Genomic DNA, 20285 nt, shown 5'->3' with positions numbered 1-20285 from the left:
GACTTCCAACTTGGTTTGTTTTCAAGGTTATTTTGTCTATTTTGGAACCCTTGAGAGTCCATATGAATTTTAGAATGAGGTTTTCTATTTCTTTAAAAAATGCTGTTGGAATTTTGATAGAAGTCGCATTGATTTTGTAGATTGCTTTGGGTAGTATTGTCATCCTAGCAGTGTTAAGTCTTCCATTCATGAACATGGGATGTCTTGCCATTTATTTAGGTCTGTCTTTCATTTCCTTCAGCAATGTTTTATAGTTTTCAATGTACAAGTTTTTTCGTCTCCTCAGATTTATTACTAAGTATTTTATTTTTTGATGCTATTGTAAATGGAATTTTTTTTTAATTTCTATTTGGATTATTCATTGCAAGTGTATCAGAATATAACTTATTTCTGAATTCATTTATTAGCTCTAACAATTTTTTTGTGTATTCGTTAGTATTTTCTACACAGAAGGTCATGTCATCTGCAGAGATAATTTTACTTCTTGCTTTCCCATTGGGGTACCTTTTTTACTTTTCTTACCTAATTATTCTGACTAGACTTTTCAGCACTATGTCAAGTAGAAGTGGTATAAACAGGCGTGCTTTTCTTATTCCTGATCTCAGAGGTAAAGCTTTCAGTCTTTGACCACTGAGTATGATATTAGCTGTGAGTTTTTCATGTATGCCTTTTTATTATGTGGAAGAAGTTCCCTTATAGTTCTAGTTTATTGGTTTTTTATCATAAAAGTGTGTTGAAGTTTGTCAGATGCTTTTCCACATGAGTGGACCATGTGGATTTTTCCCCTCTGTTGTATTAATGTGCTCTGTTATTACATTAATTCATTTTTGTATGTTGATCCATCCTTACAACCTGGAAACAAATCCCACTTGGTCATGATGTGTAATTCTTTTAAATGCTGCTAAATTTTGTTTGCTATATTTTGTTGAGGATGTTTGCATCAATATTCATAAGTATGTTGGTTTACAGGCTCTTTTTTTTTTCTTAGTGTCTTTATCTGACTTTGGTATCAAGGTAATGCTGGTTTCATAGAGTGGGTTAAGAAGTGTTCCCTCCTTCAACTTTTTGGAAGAGCATAAGAAGGATTGCTGTTAATTCCTCTTTAAATATTTGGTATAATTTACTACTGAAGCCATCTGGTCCTGGGCTTTTCCTTCTTGGGATATTTTTTATTACTGGTCCAATCACCTTACCAATTAATAGTCTATTCAGAATTTTTATTTCTTTTTTTAATATATTTTATTGATTATGCTATTACAGTTGTCCCATTCCCCCCCCCCACTCCACTCCATCCTGCCCACCTCCACCCCCCCATATTGCCCCCCTATAGTTCATGTCCATGGGTCATACATAAAAGTTCTTTGGCTTCTACATTTCCTATACTATTCTTACCCTCCCCCTGTCTATTTCCTACCTACCATTTATGCTACTTATTCTCTGTACCTTTCCCCCTCTCTCTCCCTCCCACTCCCCTGTTGATAACCCTCCATGTGATCTCCATTTCTGTGGTTCTGTTCCTGTTCTAGTTGTTTGCTTCTTTGCTTTTGTTTTTGTTTTAGGTGTGGTTGTTAATAACTGTGAGTTTGCTGTCATTTTTACTGTTCTTATTTTTTGTCTTTTTTTTCTTAGATAAATCCCTTTAACATTTCATATAATAAGAGCTTGGTGATGATGAATTCATTTAAGTTGACCTTATCTGAGAAGCACTTTATCTGCCCTTTCATTCTAAATGAAAGCTTTGCTGGATAGAGTAATCTTGGTTGTAGGTCCTTGCCTTTCATGACTTGGAATACTTCTTTACAGCCCCTTCTTGCCTGTAAGGTCTCTTTTGAGAAATCAGCTGACAGTCTTGTGGGAACTCCTTTGTAGGTAACTGTGTCCTTATCCCTTGCTGCTTCTAAGATTCTCTCCTTCTGTTTAATCTTGGGTAATGTAATTATGATGTGCCTTGGTGTGTTTCTCCTTGGGTCCAGCTTTTTTGGGACTCTCTGAGCTTCCTGGACTTCCTGGAAGTCTATTTCCTTTGCCAGATTGGGGAAGTTCTCCTTCACTATTTGTTCAGATAAGTTTGTTGCTCTTCCTCTTCTCCTTCTGGCACCCCTGTGATTCGAATGTTGGAACATTTAAAGATGTCCTGGAGGTTCCTGAGCCTCTCCTCATTTTTTTGAATTCTTGTTTCTTCATTCTTTTCTGGTTGAATGTTTGTTTCTTCCTTCCTTTTGGTCCACACCGTTGATTTGAGTCCCAGTTTCCTTCCCATCACTATTGGTTCCCTGTACATTTTCCTTTGTTTCACTTAGCTTAGCCTTCATTTTTTCATCTAATTTGTGACCAAATTCAACCAATTCTGGGAGCTTCCTGATTACCAGTGTTTTGAACTGTGCATCTGATAGGTTGGTTGTCTCTTCGTCACTTAGTTGTATTTTTTCTGGGGCTTTGATCTGTTCTTTCATTTGGGCCATTTTTTTTTTTTTGTCTTGACGCACCTGTTACGTAAAGGGGCGGAGCCTTAGGTGTTCACCGGCGGGGTAACGCTGGTTGCTACCCCGTGACGCTGTACGTGGGGGAGGGGCCGAGAGGGAACAATGGCCCTTGCTCCACTCTCTGCTGGTTTTCAGTCACTCCCTCCGCAACCCACAATCAAACTGGGGCCTTCTAGCGCTGATTCCCGAGTGGGTGGGCTTGTGCATGCTCTAGGCCCCTGTGGGTCTCTCCAATGAACTCGCCTGTGAGGCTGGGAGTTTCTCCTGCTGCTGCCTCAACCCCCACAGGTGTTTTCAATCAGTGGTTTGAGGCTTTATTTTCCCGCACTAGAGCCCTGGGTTGTGGGGTCTGTCACCCGGTCCACCAGCTGCTGCCTCCCCAGCCAGCTGCAGCCTGGCCTGCCCCGTTCCACAATCCGCCACCTCACTGAGTCCGCCAGCTACCACCTTGCTGTGAGTCCTCTCTGCCTGGCTGCCTGTCTCTGGCCCTCCTACTGGTCTGGATGAATGTTCTTTATCTCATTGGTTGTTGGACTTCCCTACAGTTCGATTTTCTGTCAGTTCTGGTTGTTTTTTGTTTTTAAATTGTTGTCCTCCTTTTGGTTGTGTGAGGAGGCACAGTGTATCTACCTACACCTCCATCTTGACCGGAAGTCAGTTATCTGAATTTTTATTTCTTCTTGAGTCATTTTTTCACTTTGTGTATTCTAGAAATTTGTCCATTTCATCCAGGTTATTTGTTGGTGTACAGCTATTCGTAATATTCTCTTATAATCCTTTTTATTTCTGTAAAATTAGTCATAATGTTCATTTCTGATTTTAGTAATTTGAATCTTCCTTCCTTAGTCAACGTAGCTACAAGTTGTCAATTTTATAGATCTTTTCAAAAAACCAACTTTTAGTTTATTGATTTTCTCTACTATTTTCCTAGTCTGCGCTTTATTGCCATTCTAACTTTTATTATTTCCTTCCTTCCTTCTGGCTTTTTCTAGTTCCTTCAGTTACACAGTTAGGTTATTGATTCAGATCTTATTTCTTTGTTAAGGTATGTGCTCACAGCTGTACATTTCCCTCTTCACTCTGCTTTTGCTGCATTCCATAAATTTTGTTTTGTTGTGTTTTTATTTTCATTCATCTCAGCATATTTTCTGATTTCATTTGTGGTTTCTTTTTTGATCCTAGGTTATTTAAGATTGTGTTATTTAATTTTTACATATTTGTGAATTTTTCAGTTTCCCATTAGTGATTTCTTGCTCTATTCCATTGTGATTAGAAAAGATGTGCACTCATTATTTTTACATTTTCCTCCCTCAGCGGGTATTTCTGTGGGACTTGGATGAAACCATCATCATCTTCCACTCCCTTCTTACTGGATCCTATGCTCAGAAGTATGGAAAGGTAATTTGAATCTTTCTTCCTTTGTTGTAACTCTCCCTTTCCTGCTATATGGGCAGGTAACCAAAATTACATTCTCTGCTACCTCCGTCTTACCTTGTTGGCCTTTTATACTTTCCATTTTAAATTTCACCTGATGGCTTGTACCAGGCAGGCTCTGATCAGGCAGAGTTGATGATAAAGCTAGAGACTGGGGCAGGTGCTGAAAGCTGAAGTTATTTGAGAGTGGTATTTTGTATAAATGAAATATGGGAATGATTCTCAAAACAGAGTGGAGTCTCAGAATTATGTATTCCAAGGACCAATCTGTTATCTCCTAAATCACTTTTAACAGCCCCAACTGAGCATTTCATTTAGCTGAGTATATGCCAGATAATGTAAATTCAAAATATAGGTAACACATAAACTGTCTTTGTAAAATAGATTACATACCTTCTTAAATATATCAAGCAGAATTTCACTTGTCTAGTCACCAATATAAACATCAGTTTTGATAGAGAGATGAGCCATTTTTGAGCTATTGCCTGTATAGTTCTACATTAAATTACCTTTGGGCTTTTATTTTTCTGTTTCTGTCAATACATTATAAAAATATCTGCCTCCTTTGCTTTCTTACTATTCTCAGTTATTACTGTCACTAATATTTCTGTCAGAAGTAATTTCCACAGGCTTTTAGTATACAGACTGGCAAGCTCATACGCTACATAGCTAGGCTGTTTATAAGGTATGTAAAATAGAAGCATAGAGCTCTGACCAGTGCGGCTCAGTTGGGTGGGCGTCATCTAGCAAAGTGGAGGGTTGCTGTTGGATTCGCAGTCAAGGCACATGCCTAGGTTGCAGGTTTGGTCCCCATTTGGGGCACCTGTAACATCATTGTTTCTCTCCCTCTCTTTCTCCTTCCCTTCCCCTCTCTCTAATCTAAGTAAATAAATAGCGTACAGTCTCTGTTGTTCATTTTAAAGCTAAGTGCATTGCTTTTCCCGCAAATATTTTGACTCTTTAGCCTTTGTTTACTTATTTCCTGGTTGTTGAGATTTTCGGATAACTGACTTCTGGTGTCACACGGGTGTGTGTGTGTGTAGAGAAGATATTGGAAGATAATAGTCAATATTTTAGCTATAGTTAGAATTTCCCCCCCAAATTAAGGTGTTTATTTAAAGTGGGTTTAGTTTTCTAGAAACTAAAGTCCTGACATTTTTAACTTTTCACAATTCCAGATTCTTATAACTGTGAATGAAATTGCATCAGTAACAATTGGAGGCACTATTGTGGGTCTGTATTGTTTGGCCTTGACCCAGAACAATTTTGAAATATTTAAGGATCAGAAGCAGTGCTGTGAGTACCAAGTTAGGCTAATGTTTCTCTTATTGTCTTCCAGGACCCAACAGTAGTGATTGGCTCAGGTTTAACTATGGAAGAGATGATTTTTGAAGTGGCTGATACACACCTATTTTTCAATGACTTAGAGGTAAGCATTTAAAATTGTTTCTGCACTTCGGTGAAACATTTGTCAATAACTGTTGAACCTGTGCTTATTGTACTTAGGGGAAATGTGTTTGGGGGGTATGGCGAGGCCAGCTGGCCCTGTGGATCTATACAGTCTTGCAGGAATGATGCCTTGGCTAGGCCACCACAATTTTGATTCTGGCCGTCAGTTTTATTGGCCCCCAAATTTGATATTTGTTCTGGAAGTGATCTTGTTCTAGAGGATATCCCAACCCATTAGGCAAAACACTTGATACATAAACCAACATTTTAATTCATTCATGTATATTAAATAATATATAAGGTGGGTTTGATTATTTGTGCTTTGCTGCTCTTCAATTTTACCTCCTTAAAAGAGTCTCTAGGTTTGTCAGCTCTATAAATGACTGCCGTGACTCATTATATTTTATACATGCTGATACTCCTACACGCGCTAATGTGTAGGCTAGCCTTGATGTCCAGAATCGTTTTATAGGTAGGGACAGGAAAACCAGGAACACTGAGCTTCTTGGGGAATTTTTTGGCTTTGACATCTGAGTTTACCTTTGAGGTAAACATGGTGTGGTGGAAAGAACACACAATTGGGAATCAGAAGACCAGCGTGCGAGTCCCAAGTTAGGAAAGTTACCGTCCCCTTTTTGGGCCTCAGTGAAGCAGTTATTCTACACAAAAAACTAGGGCCAGGTCTGTCTTAGGAGGGGAATGCGTTGCAGGGACACAGAAATAGGAAGGAGCAGATGTGTCACTTCATGTCCTTTTGAATTTCAAACTATGTACCACATACATCACCTAGTTTTAAAAATAGTGAAAATTTTGAAGTAAAATAAGGTAGCTTTTTATAAATATAAAGTAATTCTATTCCTTTTAAAATACAACCTAGTTCTACTTAGCAGACAGTTCTCCAAGAGATGAAATTAATAGAGCTCTAAACTGCCGTACTCTTGTCTGAGTTCTACAGTGCTTAGGTCTCTTTCCGCAACTTCACCTGTCGATAAGTTAGGACATCAGAGTTTTTATTCAGCAAGCATTTGTTGAAAACCTACTATGTGCCAATAATTATTGCCAAATTGTATTTGTAATGATTTTCTAGACATAGTCCTCACTCAGGACTGAAAGTTCTGTGAAGAATTTGACCTGAATGTGTTCCTGCCCCCCAGGTCAGTGGTTCTCAACTTTAGGGGGCATAAGAATCACCTGGGGACCTTGTTAAATAAAAGGAAGATTCTAGGACTTCACTCCCAGAAATTCTGATTCAAGTAGGTCTGGGGTGAACCCAAGAATATGCACTTTTAAAAATTTCCCCAGAGGATTCTGATGCATGTGGACATGGCAGCACTGCCTTAGGTGGCGTCTGAGAGCGTATCTGTCAGTGTGAGGCAGCGGGCGGCATTTCGTGTCAGGAGTAGTGTGGCCTTGGTGGAAAGAACCTTGGATTTGAATAAGACGACCCAGGCTCTACCACTCGGGTAAATCATTTCATCTCACTTTTATAACATGAGGAGATTGACTTAGACAACCTCTTCTGAGTACCAAGCTTGCGTTTATAAATTTCTGTTTCATTCACTCTTAGTTTTCATCCCACACTCTACCAACATCTGTGTTGTCTGCAAGAGTTTATTGGGTACGTGCTACGTAAGATCACTAGACTGGACTGGAGGGGTACAAAGGAGAAGTAAGATAGAGGCCGTGCCATAAGGGGCCTGAAGTGTAATTGAACTTTCCGTCTACTATAGAACATAGACACACGCTTGACAGTGTAAGGGAGTTTGTACTCATACCCATGAACTGCTGGAAAAATGAACTATTGAGATAAGAGCATAAATGAGGGTGGGGATGGTCAAGGAAAATTTCATGAAGACTGTGGAATATGAATTAGGTCTTAAAAGAAGTTGGGCAGCAAGGGGAGTAAGAGTGATCCTCCACCCATAAGAGAGGCCATAAGGTATTTCATCATCCCACCATTATTTTTATAATACGTCACAGTGGTAACAGCATTTCTGCTCACTGGACTAAAGTAGTGTATGGTTTTGTCTTTTAACAGGAGTGTGACCAGGTGCATGTGGAAGATGTGGCTTCTGATGACAATGGCCAAGACTTAAGGTGATAAAAACAATGATGCCGTAAATATCAGTGCTCCTGTTATGAACGAAATACTGCCTAGATTTAGAGTAAAACAAAGATGAGTAAGACACAGCCTTAAAAGAGCTCACAATCTGTTAGAGACGAACACAGTTAACAGTGTCATGCAGTATGAGGTGACAGTAGAAAATGCGATGGAGCACAGAAAAGAAAGCATTTCTGATGGGTGTAGGGGGCAGATGGCTGCCAACATTAGAGTGGCCTTTTCTCTGCAGTAGAATTTGAGTGTGACCTTGAAGAATGGGTAGCAGTGATGGGATAAGGAAAAAGCATTCCAAAGGAAAGGATATACTGGTTTCCCTCTGGCCAGAGTTTTAGTCAGAATTGTGCTTCCAGACTGGTTGTATTTATTTTTAGAAAGATTTTGTTTATTTACTCTTGTAGAGAGAGGGGAAGAGAGGGAGAGAAACACTGATGTGCAAGAGTCAACCGAGGGACCTGGCCCACAGTCCAGGCACATGCCCTGACCGGGGATCAAACCTGCAATGCCCAACCCACCATTCTTAGGACATTCTACTGTGGCTAACCAGTAATTACCTATTGTAGCCTTGGCAGCTTTATTTTCTTAAATGTAGAACATCACATAACTTACTGAACTATGTTTTGGCTTTTGATTAAACCAACTTGTCTCTAATTCTGTCATTTTAAAATCTTTATTTTGGAAGTATCAGTCCTGCCCAGCCTGTTTAGCTATATAGGCATATCTCCTTTTATTGTGCTTCATTTTCTTGTGCTTCACAGATGTTACATTTTTTTACAAATTGAAGTCAAGAACCTCCACCAACCTTATTTTATTTCAATATTTGCCTCTATTGGGGTGGTCTGGAACCAAACCTATAATATCTCCGAGGTATGCCTGTGTCAGCTAGCTATCTATTGTTGTATAACAAATTATCCCAAAAGTTAGTAGCTTAAAATAATAAACATTTATCATCTCATAGTTTCTGTAAGTCAGAAACTTGAAAGTGATTAGCTAGGTAGTTCTGAATCTGGGTCTGTAAGATTGAAATCAAGATAGTAGCCAGAGCTAAAAATCATCTAAAGGTTTGTTTGGAGCTGGAGCATCTGCTTTCAGCCTCTCACCTGTGACTGGTAACAGGGGCCTCAGTCCCTCCCTGTGTGCCTCTGCATGAGGCAGCTTGAGTGTTCTCATGTAACAGCTGGCTTCTTGCAGGATAAATGCTCCGAGAGAGAACAAGAGAAGCCCAATCTCTGAGGTCTCACACCATCACTTCCACCACGTTCTGTTCACATTCAAATGCTGTACATACCCAGATGGAGCAAAATTAGAGGAGAGGAGTGTCAAAGAACTGTGGACATGTTTTAAAGCCACCGCATTGAACCATAAGCTTAATAAACTAGCCAGCAGATCATCCAAAGAGAATATCCCCTTACGTAGTTGCAGTCATTTTGTATGTGCGTACACAGTTGTTTTTTTTTTTTAAGTAAGAGTTTATTTGACCCAAACTGAGGACATATGCCAGGGAACAAGATCTGAAATGCTCCCCATACACAAAAATGTTATGTTCTGTTTTGGGGGGGAGGTATTTTTTCTCACTGTAAGATACTGTCATTCATGAAAGAATGTTGTATTTTAAGCCAGCCTCTGTGGGATGCTGGTGCTTGAATTGTTTGCATCTCTCTTGCCCTTTCCTTGATAAGGTAATAGGGGTGAGATAGAGAACTAGTGAAAGATAGATTCTGCCATTAGCCTTGGTGTTAGGTGCCAGGACCAGGGCAGAGAATCCCAGACGGCACTCATCTAAAAAACCCCACGAGGTATGGATTTTAATTTTCATTATCCTCTCTTTCTGCAGCAACTACAGTTTCTCAACAGATGGTTTCAGTGGCTCAGGAGGCAGTGGCAGCCATGGTTCCTCCGTGGGTGTACAGGGAGGTGTGGATTGGATGAGAAAGCTGGCTTTCCGTTACCGAAAAGTGAGAGAAATCTACGACAAGCATAAAAGCAACGTGGGTGGTAAGTGTGGCATACAGCCAGTCTGACTTCGTTTCCTTCTTATTTGCTGCTTCCTTTTCCAGGGATTCCTTAGAACTCCCCGCAACTGCTTATGAATTTGAGTCACAATAACATTTTAATTCTGTATTTAAAAACATGAAGGTTTGAGTAAAACGCTTTGGGGAGGAGCTCTGCATTTCTCATGGACTTCTCTTGGCATAACTTTGCAAAGTTCTCCTGTTCTTTTTAGACAAAGTCCTTATTAAAGGAAATGTGTTTTGTTGATTATATTTGATAACATGTATTTTATTCTGGAGTCAAAAACTACTGTCGGTACTGCGTAACAGATTGCTTTTTCTTTTTTTCTCTTTAACCAGTATATCAGGACAAGTCACATAGAACTAGTAGCTAGGTTTATAGGAGATGGAAAACCAGGTCCAGGAGTATAGGTTGGCGGGATTCATGTGTTAATTTGAAGGACCTTGGGGATTATTTCTACCTAGAAATATCTTACATGTCAGATGCCACAAGGCCTAAAATTCTATTATTTAGAATTAATTAATTAATTAGTGATAGATTGTCCAAATTAGAAGAGATATTAGATAGCTAATCTAAATTCCTTATTTTGCATTTGAGAAAATTGATGTTTATTGTGAAAGTAACAAGGGCAGTTATCATAGCAAGTTAATGACCTATCCCAGCTGGAATTCACATCCGTTAACTCTTGGTCCACTTGACATTCATGCAGTTCTTTTTTGAGTGATACACCCTTATGAGAAAGTATTGAAATCTGAACCATCATCCTCAACAAAATGTTGTGTGAAGTTTCAGGGGTTCCGTAGACTGCCTCGAGGTATATTGCCCCAGGTCAAGAGAACCTTCGTGCCATACCATGTGGTACAGGATATAAAAATAGGACTTTGAAGGTCGGTTTGGTTCTTTCCTGTTCTAGACCTCTAACACCAGGTAAAAATCACAGGCATCTGGGCTTTGGGAATCTAATTAAAGTGTCTGATTCTTTCTCTGCCTAGGGAGTGCCTAGACCTAGTTTCTTGAAGAAAGTAATATAACCCTCTGTGAGAATCCCCTGAGCCTAAAGTAATGTCCACCTGTATTTTGTAAAAATTTTGAATTATAAAGGTAGCACATCATACTATTCAGTAAGCATATGACATATATGTACTTATGTGTACATCATGTATGACATGGAGGTGTTGGTTTTGTTTTATTAGAAACATTGAGAGTCATCTAATTCTAGGCATGCAGTATGAAACCATCGATCTGAAAACAAATTATACACAGTTCTAGTCCTCATAGAAATGTCTTTTGTTTTTATGAAATGTTAGTAATAGACTACAGGATTTTATTTATTTTTATCATCTTTCCTATAGAAAATTCAGGGCCAGATTCATTATTTGAATATTATAACTCAAGTGTCTGATAAAATATTCTCATCACATAAATTATGTTTCGTTATGCTTAATTATCTGATCTTAAGCAGTGTTTTAGTCTCTTACCAGCTGGAATTGTTTCAGTAGTAAGTACAATACAAATAAATGACATTCAGAGAGTTGGTCATTCCACCTGGAATCTCAGGTGGGTGTGTTCTGAAAGGGGTAAAAAGTGCCGTCACCATGGGAGCAGTGTACGGTAATGGAAAGACTTCTGAGACCCAAAGCCACTAACTTTCTGTGTAATCTTAGCGCCTCTTTCCTCCCTGGGTTCTGGTTTCTTTAGAAAGAGATTGGAGATGCTGCAGACTCTTCTAGCTATAACACATTTTTCCCCCTTTGGTTCTTGAGGTAATGTCTAAATCAGTGCTGTTCAAGGTACGGTCCACCATTCTGCAGATTTTGCTCCTGATTTGTGAAGAAAGAGCTTGTGCCAGAATCTAATCACAATGTTCTCATCAGCTGGTTTTGTTGTTGTGCCCTCTAGCAAAAACATTCTGATGAAGGAAATCAAAAATGCATTTTGAGTAGGCTACTCTAGGGTTTTACTAGGTAGAGAAATATATTAGCTTAGTAGAATATTTCAATGACCCACTATTTCTAAATTGAATTTAGAAGTTGTTTCCTCGATGTCAGCATGGGTATGTTGCCTTATGATAAATGTGTCTGTTTTTATTCCCAAAGGCCTTCTCAGTCCCCAGAGAAAGGAAGCGCTGCAGAGACTAAGAGCAGAGATCGAAGTTTTAACAGATTCCTGGTTAGGAACTGCATTAAAGTCCTTACTTCTCATTCAGTCCAGGTATGAAAATGGTTCTTTTAGGTCTCTCAACCTCTCAGACATACCCTTTCCTACACGAGTCCAGGACAGGCCATTCCTAAAAAAGGATTTTGGATGGGGTGAGAGGAGTTTCAATGAAGGAAGGAAGTATTTAGAGTATATGGGAGGCAAGGTCATTTTACACTAACAACACACCTTAGAGCTTTAAGTGAATATAAATGAGAGCCTTTTTCTTTCCCCTTACTTTTTGCTCACAGAATTAAAACTCCATAATTCATATTCTTCAGCCCATGAGATGGGCCTGGTAATATCAAAGAATACATACAAGGAGACATAGCTCAAATATCCTAAGGACAGGAAGCTCCAAAGAAATGTATCAAAATAAACTCAGGAGGGTAGGATTGAAAAGAAAAGGGTACATTAAGCAGATTAAGGAGATTTCAGCTTGAAGGTTATAATGGAAAATAAATACAGTCATATTCATACCAATATCCCTTACTGCTTCCTTCCTGAAAGTAGAAATTGCAGATCTATATAACCTAATAGAGCAAACAATAAAACTGACACCGAGGTCATTCCATGAAGTTTATAAAGAACATGCGAAATTAATGCGTATTCTGGAATCTGTATTGCTGTGTGTGAAGAGCAGAGAGGACTTAAATCACATCTCATTTAAGGGCTGGTTTGTATTCAGATAAAATGGCTCTGTAACTGAAAGTCTTGGTCATCTGTTTTCTAGAGAGTGGTATCGATGATGTGGGTTGGTGGTAATTGCTAAAAAGTGCAGTGAGATAGAATGGTCAGAGGGAAATGAGGCAAGAATCAGGTGTCTGTTCTGTGCCCACTATAGAATCTCTGTCCTTTATATGGAAAGTTAATAAACCTGAAATAATTAGAGCAATAAATGAATAAATGAATAAATAAATTAGAGCAACAAATGATACTTGGCACTGATCAAGTATCATGCCATGCCCTTTAAGGTTAATTTTTAATAATTAGATCCTAAAGAGAAGGTCCATTTGAATGCTTGCTCCTGGGTTGGTTTGGTTTGGTTTCACCTTTTTCTTTTCTTTTACTTCTTTCTCCCTTCTAGAAAGAATTGTGTGAATGTTCTGATCACTACAACCCAGCTGGTTCCAGCTCTAGCCAAGGTTCTCCTATATGGGCTTGGAGAAATATTTCCTATTGAAAACATCTATAGTGCTACCAAAATTGGTATGGTTTCTATTCTGTTTCTTGTCACTGGCCTTACAATAATATTTCCTACTTACAATGCACTTAAATTTACCATTCTCTCTCTCAGCCCTCACAGCAGCTTTCCGATATTACTGATGAGGCAGTTCAGGCTTAACAGTTGTGTAGCTTACACAAGACTTCATGGATAGTAAGTTACCTGGACAGGATTCAATTCCAGATCTGTGGGACTTCAAACTTACGCTCTTTTCCTTTATACTGTTTGAGAGAACATAATCCGAGTTTAGAAATCTACTTTTGCCTCATTTCAGATTTCTTTTTCATAGGGAGAGCACTGCAGTATAGTATAATAGAAAAGTCACTAAGTTAAAAATCAAAGTCTAAGCTGTATATTTAAAAATGGTTATATCCCTCACATCCGTTAGGATGGCTGCTATCAAAAAACAGGAAAATAACAAGCGTTGGTGAAAGATGTGAAGAAATTGGAACCCTTGTGCACTTTGGTGGGACTGTAAAGTGATGCCAGTGCTGTGGAAAACAGTACGGCAGTTCCTGAAAAAATTAAAAATGGAACTACCGTATGATCCAGCAATTCCACTTCTGGGTATACATCCAAAAGAATTAACAGCAGGATGTCACGTATTTGCACTCTGCGTTCATAGAGCATTATTCACAAGAGCCAAGAGGTGGAGGTAACTCAAATGCCCCGCAGATGAATGGATAAACACAGTGTCATATATACATACAGCAGGATATTACTCAGCCTTAAAAGGGAAGGAAATCTTGTCACATGTTACCACATGTTTGAACCTTGAAGACATTATGCTAAATAAAGTAAATCACAAAAAGACAAGTACTGCATGTTTTCATTTATTTAAGGTACCAGGTGGTCACATTCATAGAAACAAAGTAGAATGGTGGTTAGCAGGGCTCAGGAGAAGGGAAAATAGGGAGTTGTTTTCAATTTTACAAGATGAAAAAGCTCTGCAGATATGTTGCGCAACGATGTGAGTATACTTAATGTCACTGAAATGTACATTTGAAAGTGGTCAAGATGGTAAATTTTAGGTTATGTGTTCTTTTACTACAATTTTTTGAAAAGGCAAAAAAATACTAAGGACTAGCTTTCCCACTTACTAGCTCTTTCCTTAAGCAAATTATTTTATCTCCCGATCCTCAGTTTTATTGTGTAAAATGAGAAACTAACAGAGAGTGAAAATCAAATGAGACTATATTTATGAAGGTACTTTTTAACCCCTATATTTATGAAAGTACCGAGTACTATCATACTTCGTTTTATTGCATTTCACAGATGTTACATTTTTTACAAATTGAAGGCAAGACCCTTCACCAGTAAAGAGATAACAGCTGGCTTTGTTACAGTACTTGCTTTAATGCGGTGGTCTGGGACTGAACCTGCAGTATCCCCAGGGTATACCTACATGAAACAATAGGTACTTGCTGAATTAGTTAATTAATTGGCACTAAATTTATACAGAACCAGCTTGTTTCACCAAGAAGGCAGCACAGTGTCTCTCTCACTTGGATCCTTATGTGTGAGAAAAAGGATTGTGACCATCTTCTTACCTCCAGACCCGCCAGTCTGTACTTGTAGTTCCTACGTCTTACGGTAGCAAAGGAGAGGGGCCTGGAGTTGAAAGGTGAGCTCTCACAGAGGTTCATGGGGAAAGTGGGGAGATCCAACCAGGCCTATACATTATTTTAAAGACTTTGGCTTTTATTCTGATGAAATGCCATTTTAAGGTTTTGAGCAGAAGAATGACATGATCTGACTTACAAGTTAAAGGTATCAGTCTGGCTGCTATGTAGCATCTTAAGGAGGGAGCTGGAAGTCAAATGAGGTTATTGTAATAATCCAGCAGGAGATCATGGGTGGCTTGAACCAAGGTAGTAGCAGTGGAAGCTAAGTAGTTAGCTTACTTAGTAGTCAGTTACTGGGTATATTATGAAGGCAGAGCTTGACAGCATTTGCTGATAGTCTGGATGTGAACTGTGAAAGAAAAAGAAGTTAAGAATGACGCAAGAATTTTGGCCTCAGCCACCAAAAGGATGAAGATGTAATTTACTGAGATGGAGAAGGCTCTGGTACAAAGATTAGGAGTTTAGTTTTGAACGTTAAGTTTGTAATAATTATTAGATGTTCAAGTGGAGATATCAAGTAGGCAATTGGATATCTGATTCTGGAAGTCAAAGGAGGGCTACTGGCTGGAGATACGTGGTTGGGAGTTCTTGGTGTACATGTGGTTGTTTAAGACTGGGTGAGGCCATAGGAGGGAGTGCAGTAGAGGAGAATAGAGGTCTAAGAACTCCGCCTTGGCTCTATTATTTTAAATGTTTGGTTCTTGAGGTATGTTGACAAAATAATGTCTGGCCTAAAAAAAAAGTCTTGTGTTTATTTGAGCCAAACTAACCAGCAGTTGCCAGGAAGCAAAACCTCAATGGATTGAGATTGCTCCATTTGAGAATGGCAGTTTTGCAGCTTATTTTGTATATTAAAATCAAAGGAGGAGATTTAAGGGGGTTACAGGAAATTCAGTGATCTTTGATTAGGGAGGCTGCAGAAAGCAAAGCAGGGAAATCTCTGAGATTTGATGAAAAGCAAAACCGACACACATACTTTTCACATCGGTGGGTACAGGATAGTTAACATTTACAGAACATAGAGATGGTATGTGCACAAAATAACAGTGTGGTCTCATGTTTTGGTGGTAGTGGTTGTGACTTTGAGGGGTCTGGAAAAATTATTACTCTTGACATTTCAGAGGTACGTTATCTTCTTAGATGCACGATGACAATAGACAATTTCAAAGTTAAAGATTGGCCTTTGTCAAGGAAGCTGCAGACCTAAGACATGACTACCCACTGTGACCCACTTTTAGCTAGATTGTACCAAGCCGAACTTCTGAGTATGGGTATGTAAGTTGTTGTCACTTGTGATATGGTAGGTCATCTTAGATTTGTGAATTTGTATGTTTACTACAAGAATTTTCCAGCAGGTGGCAGTCAAGTGCCTTGAGGAAGAGGTACCTTTTTTATTCGCACTGGAACCCTCCGTGTTAAGTCACTGGATCTGACAAGAGGAAAGGATGAGGTTATTGGAACAGAATGAAAAAGGAAGCAGAATTAGGACCTTGCTTAACTGAAGGAGGTGGCAGAAGCAGGGAAATAGAATATAAGAGATGGTGAAGGAAAAGCAATGGAAATAATTTCCTTTTTATTTATTTATTTTTTAAAAGATTCTATTTATTTACTTTTAGAGAGGAAGGGAAGGAGAACGAGAGGGAGAAAAGTATCAGTGTGTGGTTGCCTCTCATTTGCCCCCTACTGGGGACCTGCCCCCCAACCCAGGCATGTGCCCGGATTGGGAATCGAACAAGCGACCCTTTGGTTTGCAGCCCGCGCACAATCCACTGAGCTACACCAGCCAGGGCCTTTTTATTTATTTCTGCAAATAAAAAGTAATACCATCTGTGCATGTTTTAGGTGTAGGTTCCAGGTGAGATTTGAATTTTGATATGTTGCTATATATCTAGAAGCTTGCAGTGGACTGAAATCACCTATTTCCCAAGGTCAAGTTCAGTAATACAGTATCTCAGTTGCAGTTACGAAGTATAATAGTGAGTAAATTCCAGATATGACAAATGTTGCTGCCATATTCATTGGTACTCTGGGGCTCCTCCCCCACTGAATGACATAAGGCCCATGCTTAGGACTGTTTCTGGAAAGTGAAGAATTGGAAGGAAAATGACTATTTGTCTCTTTCCTATTACTAACAAGAAATCAGCCCCGGCTGGTGTGGCTCAGTGTATTGAGTGCCAGCCTGCGAACCAAAGGGTTGCTGGTTTGATTCCCAGTCAGAGCACATGCCTGGGTTGTGGGCCAGGTCTCCCGTAGGGGGCAAGCGAGAGGCAACTGATTGATCTATCTCTTGCACAAGGATGTTTCTCTCCCTCTCCCTCTTTCTAAAAATAAGTAAAATCTTAAAAAGAGAAATCGAGGCCTTATACTCCCACTTCTTTTTCCTACACTAAAACAGTTTCCCCTCAGAGATAATCCGTTCGTCGTGGCACAATGTCCAGAGCCTAGACTTGGAGTCAGGAGCCCAAAGTCTTGCTATAAGCTTACTTGGATCTGGAGTAAGTCACTAGTCCCATTTCACCTGTTAAAATAGGAAATGATACCTATCTCGCTGGATTATTTTGAGAATTGAATAAGGAGTAACTTGAAAATTGCTTTGTCAGCTGTAAAATACAGGAGATGTGGAAAAGGGAGGTAGTGTGCACAGTTCTCACACTGCCCAGGGCTCTTAGCCTCCCACTTAGAGATCCAGAGAGCCTGGTGGATCCCTAGCTGCTGCCACTATGCCACACCAAGCAAACTACAGGGGCAGCCACTTAGTTTGTCTAAGCACAAGCAGGTAAGCCTAGAAGCATCCCTTTGCTTCAGTGTTGGAAAAAAGGTAGGGTGGAATGTCCTAATAGGAGATTGCTTTCTCTCATCAGGTAAAGAGAGCTGCTTTGAGAGAATTGTGTCAAGATTTGGAAAGAAAGTCACTTATGTAGTGATTGGAGATGGACGAGACGAAGAAATTGCAGCCAAGCAGGTAACCATGGTAAACAGTCTGTGTGGGAATGCACTGAGCAATTAGAAGAATGGTGAAGCTCAGAAATCTTAACAATCGGTCATGCATTTACAGTGTTGTTTCCCTTTTCCTCTTCCTCTCCCATTTTTCTTTTAAGACTTAAAGAGTCGTTTTTTTCCCCCAAGTGGAGTTTTTTTCTATAAGTTGTTAGACACTCCCCCTTCCCATCCTCGCTGCCACGCAGAAATCTTAAACTCTTCGAACCCTGCTACAGGACCCCTGTCATTGAACCTGATGCGGGCCCTGTCTTCTGTCTTCATCGTAGAGGACAGTGCCTTCTAAAAAATAATCATTTAATTTTATTTTTGAAATAGATATAAATATATCACCTATAAAACTTCTCATATCTCTACATTTGAAGACAAATTTTTCTAACATGTTTTAAAGTCATCACTTTACAATGAAGCACTTCATTGGGATTCAAACACTTTTTTAAAATTTGAAAATATAATACCTTTCAGTTGTCAAGAACAGTTAACTGATAATAGAAAAGGTAGAAATTTACTAATTTTCAAAAAATTTTTTGAATAAGTGGATAGAATTGAAAAGTGAGTATTGAACCTACAAATCTTTGAGAGTTACCTTTTTTTTAATAACCAAGTATCAAGACAAGCTGAACTTGAAAGTCAGCTTTTGGATTGTTGTATCAAACAGCGATAGCCTGAGATTTTTAAAAATAATAATGTATATTCACTTAGCACTCCCCGAAAATATTATTAATAATAGTAAAAGCAAAAAGGATTTTTGTACCATTAATAAAATAAAATAAAATGATTTTAAAATATTTCTTTATATAAAATACTTGCATGTATTTTATAACATACAATATTTATAACTATATAAATATATAATAATTAAATACACCCTTGACCACATTACTCAGTCTCTCTGGATTCCTGTATTTTCATCTGTAAAATTAATGGTTTCATTACAAAATCTGCTCAACTTGTTTGAAAATTCTTTGATTATAATTCAATGCCTAGAGATGCTTTTTTTGCCCTGTATGTCTACTTTTTTTAATGATACTATCATCGGGGTTTTTTCGCATGTTTAAAAACATGTAAAACTTACATTTCTTCGGAATTGAGACAGCTCATGGGCTCCTGCCTGATGCCAGTACCCAAGCACAAATCCTTTGAGGAAAAAATACAGTTTTCTTTCATGCCAGGGGCAGGGAGACCAGTTAGATAGCAGCAAGGTAAGGGAGGAATGAGAAGAAAGATTTACCTGAGACGGTGGGGGCGAGGAACAGATACGGGGAATGACAGGAATTTATTTCGAAGAAAGAAATCACAGAATCTTCTGAGAGCTGAAGATAATTTAGAAGATTCTAGCTTTGGAGGTTAGGGTGAGGGTGATATTATGGGCAGATGTACGAACATCTTAAAAAGATGCCAGTTTGTGATAGAATGTTGAGCTCAGTTGCAAAAGTTGAATTTGAAGTAATTTTGATATATTTATTCAGTTTTTTTCTAATTTATTTAAAAATAAATCGCAGATTGGGGGAAAATAGATTAAATAGGTAAAGATCATGTACAAATCAATAGAAAGAAAAACACATTTCCAATAAAAAAGTAGGCAGGCACAATGGCCAGGAATTCACCAAAAAAGAAAACACCCAAATGACCGATAAACATGAAAAATGCTCAGCCTCATAAACAATTTAAGAAATGTGAAGTTAAAATAATAACTTAACAATATAGATGATTGGGATAGGCTTTAGGCATAATTACATTGCTTCTTTGGAAAAACGGTTTTTCTGTCTTAGAGAATTAGACTTGAATCTGGTTAGAATGTATTTTGAAGCTATGACTGTGTTCTGGCTTACGGAAATGAGAACCTGAGAGGGAGGGGGAGGGAGGCAGGAAGCCTGGTTGGAGCACAGTAGGTGAGTACTGACATTAAAAGGTGGGCCAGGAATGTGCTGAGAAGAGGTGACAATTGGAGGAAGTAGTAATGACTACAACAAGTGAAAAAGATCATCTTTTGGAAACTAAAATGATATAACTCATTGCTGAAGGTGAAGAAAAAGTGAAATAGATTCCCCTAATCCAGTTAGCAAAGGATTCAGAAGAAAATGATAGATCCTATTAAAGAAAAAAACATCAAGAGAAAGAGCAGATTTGTCCAATTTCATTTGAAATCTATAGAAGAAATTTGGAACAAAACAATGATGAAACTTCATTTCAACAGCCTTACGACTCTTTGTGGTGTATTTTATAACAAGTTGTAATCTTCACGATAGCCGTGCAGGTAATTTTCTAGTCCCCTTCTGTGTATACTGCTGATTATAAGTCTTTAGCATCCACCTGCTATGCAAACTAAATAAAGCTTAGAATCCAAGGAATGCCTTCTCACTTTGCAGGCTGAAATTTTTGAAGCCATATTACCAGGCTGTGTAGAGTGGGATTTCAGGGCCTGAAGCTCTCATTTGTATATGCTTTGGAGTGGAAAAAAAAATTCTAAGGAGAATCTGAACCTGACCTTCAGTGTACTTGCTTGGGTCATCTATCTACTTGGAGAAGCAGTGGCCTTCATTCAGAAGCATTTTGCTGTTGTTGTTCTTAGGCTTCTCATTTTTTACTGAGAAGGAAGATGTCAGACTTTTGAGTTGCCTGATAACACACATTGAATCTATATTTAAATGACAAGAAAAAAATCTGTAGTTCAGTATTTTGTAGTTCAAATACTGAATCATAAAACATTAACTCCTTGTTTACTGAGATGCTGTCAGTATCTT

The 20285-nt window shown here is 38.7% G+C and overlaps 1 protein-coding gene across 4 annotated transcripts in view; it reads left to right on the top strand.

Moving 5' to 3' along the window:
* EYA3 (EYA transcriptional coactivator and phosphatase 3) overlaps window positions 1-20285 on the top strand; it is a 94384-nt gene that overhangs the window by 68419 nt on the left and 5680 nt on the right. For all 4 annotated transcript variants that reach the window (XM_024554455.3, XM_024554450.3, XM_045190730.3 and 1 more), the window contains 7 exons: window positions 3798-3881; window positions 5257-5346; window positions 7405-7463; window positions 9320-9480; window positions 11595-11709; window positions 12782-12903; window positions 17406-17506. In XM_024554455.3, the coding sequence (XP_024410223.1) occupies window positions 3798-3881; window positions 5257-5346; window positions 7405-7463; window positions 9320-9480; window positions 11595-11709; window positions 12782-12903; window positions 17406-17506 (732 nt within the window). The remainder of the gene's footprint in view (window positions 1-3797; window positions 3882-5256; window positions 5347-7404; window positions 7464-9319; window positions 9481-11594; window positions 11710-12781; window positions 12904-17405; window positions 17507-20285) is intronic.

The sequence above is a fragment of the Desmodus rotundus genome, chromosome 3 (genome assembly GCF_022682495.2).
Source record: "Desmodus rotundus isolate HL8 chromosome 3, HLdesRot8A.1, whole genome shotgun sequence".
NCBI lineage: Eukaryota > Metazoa > Chordata > Mammalia > Chiroptera > Phyllostomidae > Desmodus > Desmodus rotundus.
This window is presented reverse-complemented; position numbering and strand designations above follow the sequence as displayed.